The 3,788-nt window shown below is 62.5% G+C and overlaps 2 protein-coding genes across 2 annotated transcripts; both read right to left on the reverse strand.

Moving 5' to 3' along the window:
- Positions 1-1,417: 1,417 nt before the first annotated feature.
- MNEG_14976 (hypothetical protein) lies at positions 1,418-2,345 on the reverse strand (the record flags this gene model as incomplete). Its single annotated transcript, XM_014036552.1, has 2 exons — positions 1,418-1,608; positions 2,331-2,345. Coding segments are annotated over 2 exons (206 nt in total), but the record flags the coding sequence as incomplete, so codon positions are not given.
- A 1,009-nt stretch (positions 2,346-3,354) lies between these two features.
- MNEG_14977 (hypothetical protein) lies at positions 3,355-3,771 on the reverse strand (the record flags this gene model as incomplete). The annotated part of the gene is made up of 1 exon (XM_014036553.1): positions 3,355-3,771. One exon carries the CDS (start codon positions 3,769-3,771, stop codon positions 3,355-3,357), a length of 417 nt encoding a protein of 138 aa, XP_013892007.1.
- Positions 3,772-3,788: the final 17 nt, after the last annotated feature.

A 3,788-nucleotide genomic window follows, 5' to 3' on the forward strand; every position in this document is an offset into this window, starting at 1 on the left:
CTCCTGGACCGCTCCCCCCCACCATCGCGTTTCTCGTGAAGTCTTTGTGCAGTTCGCTCATCACATCCCACAGGTCATCATACCAACACAGCTCCATGGCCTGGTGGTGGTGGGGGCACCGCGTCACTCGGTTTCCAACACGCGGAACAGGCTGGGACGGCTGGCTTATCGCTGTGCCGATCCGGCTCGTTGTGATCAGCCGTGCTGTTGGCTCCAAACGCGCCTCTTGGCGCAGCGATGCAACCGGTACAGAATGGCATTGTACACACGCGCGTCATGCTTCCGAAGGTTGACTTGGTTGACTGCAGAGGTGTGTATGCGTGGTGCCTGCCGCTTGGTGGAGTGCTCACCACGAGCGCGTCCTCCAACCGCTTGACCCCGCTGACAGATATCGCCTCCCCATTACGCGTGGCCCCGCAGTTGCGCGCCGCGCTGTAGACGCGCTGCGGGGCAAGGCGGGCAGGCAGCCGCAGGAGCGACGGCGTGCGGGCGAGCAGATGCAAAACGCAATCAGCTGCAGACTTTGAGCAACGTCGAGGACTGCAACGTTCCCCGCGGATGGGCCAGCCCCGTCTGCGCCCGCCAGGGCCGACGCGCGGGGGGCCCTCAGCCCTGACCCCTTGCTGACCCCGCGCCGCGCGCGTCTGCGTGCCGACGCACCTGGCTCCACGCGCCGGGCCCGCCCGCAAACTCGATTACGCAGCCCGCCACCGGCGTGCTGTGGCGTAGGACGCCGATGCTGCAGCAGAAGCCTGAGAGAATGGGTTTGCCGAGCCGCCGCCGCGAGCGATGGCAAGTTTTGGGGGTCGAGAAAGCCAGCAGGCGAGAGGCGAGTGTTATGGATAAGAAGTTCCTGTGCAAAAACAACGCACGGCGCTTTTTCCCCGGCGGCGCGAATGGCAAGCAGAGGAGTGACTTGTTATTGAGAGCGTTGTGAATGTGTGAGGGGTAAGGCCTGTGTGCCGCGCGGCGGCCCGTGAGGGTGGCAGGGGAGGGAGCGCAGCGCACTGGAGCCTAGCAGGGGGGGGGTCCTTCATGCGAGGCGCGAAAATCACCTGGGTAGCTGTGGGCAAAGTTGCAGGTGCCATCCAGGGGGTCTATGCACCTGGGCGCCGACAGAGAGGGAGGGGGGTTGGGCTGGGTGGAGTGGCCGCTGTCATCAAGAGCGCCTCATTTATGGCTGCGGACGTGACCCCAGGACACAGCACTGCGTTCATCAAATACAGGTTGAACGCCACTCAGAGTTGGCCGAACTGGATGCCCCTGCCCGCAACACTGGACGGCAAAAAAGGCACGCAACTCAGAGGTGATTCTCTACTCGGGGCTCCCATCCATGCATGATCAACATGCCGCCCTGACGCCCCATGCCATCCACGCATCATCAATGTGTCACCCTGACACCCAGCGCCCCAATCACCAGAGGTACTCCGACCGCACACTGCCGGTGATGACGCCCCCCTCCTCCCCTAGGATGGCGTGATCTGGGAACGCCGCCGAGATCACCGCCACCGCCGCAACCTCGGCCGCCTTGTCAGTGTCGGTCACGATGTCGCCGATGGATCCCTTGGACTGGATGTTGCGGGGCCGGTCGAGGGCGTCGGTGATCACCTAGGAGGGAGCCGGGGGTTGGTGGTGCGGGCACACGATTGTGTGTGTGGCTGCGTTCACGCATGTGCAGGTGCGGGTGTTGTGATGTGTGAACACGCGAGCCGATGGCGTGTGGAACAGCATGCTATGGCTGATGCTGGCTTCCTGCAAACGAGCCACATTCGAGGCTGCTGCTGCTGCTGCTGCTGCTGCTGCTGCTGCTGCTGCTGCTGCTGCTGCTGCTGCTGCTGCTGCTCTGCCGCTGCCTGTGGTGCTACCATGTTCAGGTCTGCGGCGGCGCACGGCGTGTAGCAATCACCTTGGCACCTGCTGCTGCTGCCTCCTCCGCCACCTGGAGGGTTGGCAGGCCGGCGCTGGTGGGTGCGCGCCAGCAGTCGATTGCATGGCAAAAACAGCAACGGCGGACAGGTAGCACGGATAGTTGGGACAGACCTGTGCACCTGGTCGAAGTCGCCAAATGTGCCCACCTTGCGGAGATCCCTTGGGTTTATCTTGGGTGCCCCGCTGGCTCGCACTTGAACAGCTGTGGCGCGGCGCGGCGCGCTGCCAGCAGGACGGCCTGTGAGCTGTCGCTGCCGCACCAACATCCTTGATTTGTTTGCAGCAGCAAGTACAGCGTCAAATCTACAAGGTTTCAGCGGGCATCGACAGCACCAGAGCGAAATAGAGAGTGGATCTGCCGAAAGTAGATCGCTGCAGTCTCAACTTGGCTTCAACCTCACATTGTGATCCCACATCTTCTGTACACATGGTGTCGTTACAATTGCAGGGCGACGATAATTGCCGCTGATGAGTCAATCGACGGCATACCGGTACCGTTCGCTGCAAACGGTATTGCGGTGTGAAGCCCTCATGGGATGGGATACAAAGTTTGGTCGCGTGCTTCTCGACAGAGCGCTTGTGATTGAAACATGTTTGCTGACTGCAGCTGCCACATGTTGACCACCGACCCCTGGATAGAAAGGATGCCTGATCCTGGCAGCATCCAACGCAGAAACGCTGCATCGTAAGCAGCTGACGCTTTGGCTGCACCTCAGTCAATCCCTGCACTCCCCATGTCAGGAAAAGAAGTTTGATGTAGCACTCTACTCATGTACTTATGTCCTCACCTATCGATGGCGGGCTGCGCGCGACAAAGGGCTCACGAGCAAGGCGGCGAATCCAGCGCCATGCGTACGCCGGCGCAACCGGCCATGGCACTGCATGCACATGGACGGCAGGTGCAGGCGCGTCAGGAGCGATAGACAGATGGTTGTTACCCATCTGTCGTCCAAAGCTTCACAAAGCCCATACTGGAAGGGGCCATTAAAACCCACAGCCACCGTCCCCAAGGACATGAATGCACTCGTATATGGACCCCCAGAGCAATGTAGAAAGACACAAAAACAAATAGGCTGTGCAAACTGCTCAACGGATCCTAAAAAAGGACGAAAAGTGAAAAGTGGATGCGCCTGGGCCAAGCCAAGGGCCAGTAACGTCAAAGGTGCCGCGCAAAGCTCCGCAAGCTCGCTCGGCGCCGAGCGCCAGCCTCAATGGGCGTGTCTACAGCTGATCTGGATGCACGCAGCTAAAGCAACGGTTGCATGAGCCTGACAATGCACGCGCAGTCTGGCTAGTGTACTGTATACAGTAGCAGATCAGGCGCCAGGCCTGATCCTGGCTTGACGCCGACCCAGGCGAGGGTAAAGCACTGTGGAGCATGACGTCCCCCCACAGTGGCACCAAGCCAGCCTACCCCAGCCACGCCTACCTTTCGCCCTCCGCCCCGCTGCCTCGTGCCCTGCCCCCGCCGCCATCCGCCCCGCCCCCGTCCACACCGCCGCGGCCGTCGCCGCCGCCGTTGCCGTCGCCGTCCCCGCCGCGCCGCCCGAGCAGCTCCCTCTGCCGCTCTATCTGGCGCTTCACGTGACTGATGTACGACTCAAAGTGCTGCTGCCCCGCCTGCGCCCACGCCAGCAGCTCCTGCAGCTGCTGCTCCCGCTGCGCGCGCCGCTCCGCGCGCAGCGCCTCTTCGGCTGCCGCGGCACTCGCCTGCACGGCCTCCTGCGCGCGGCGCTGCTGCTCCAGGAAAAGCGGGCGCTCGACGTCCAGCGCGCTCCTGAAGACCCAGATCCCCTGCAGCGCCAGCTGCGGGTCAAACAGGTCAACCTCCACCCCCTCCATCACGAACGGCGCCGGCG

Source organism: Monoraphidium neglectum, assembly GCF_000611645.1.
Source record: "Monoraphidium neglectum strain SAG 48.87 unplaced genomic scaffold scaffold04921, whole genome shotgun sequence".
Lineage (NCBI taxonomy): Eukaryota > Viridiplantae > Chlorophyta > Chlorophyceae > Sphaeropleales > Selenastraceae > Monoraphidium > Monoraphidium neglectum.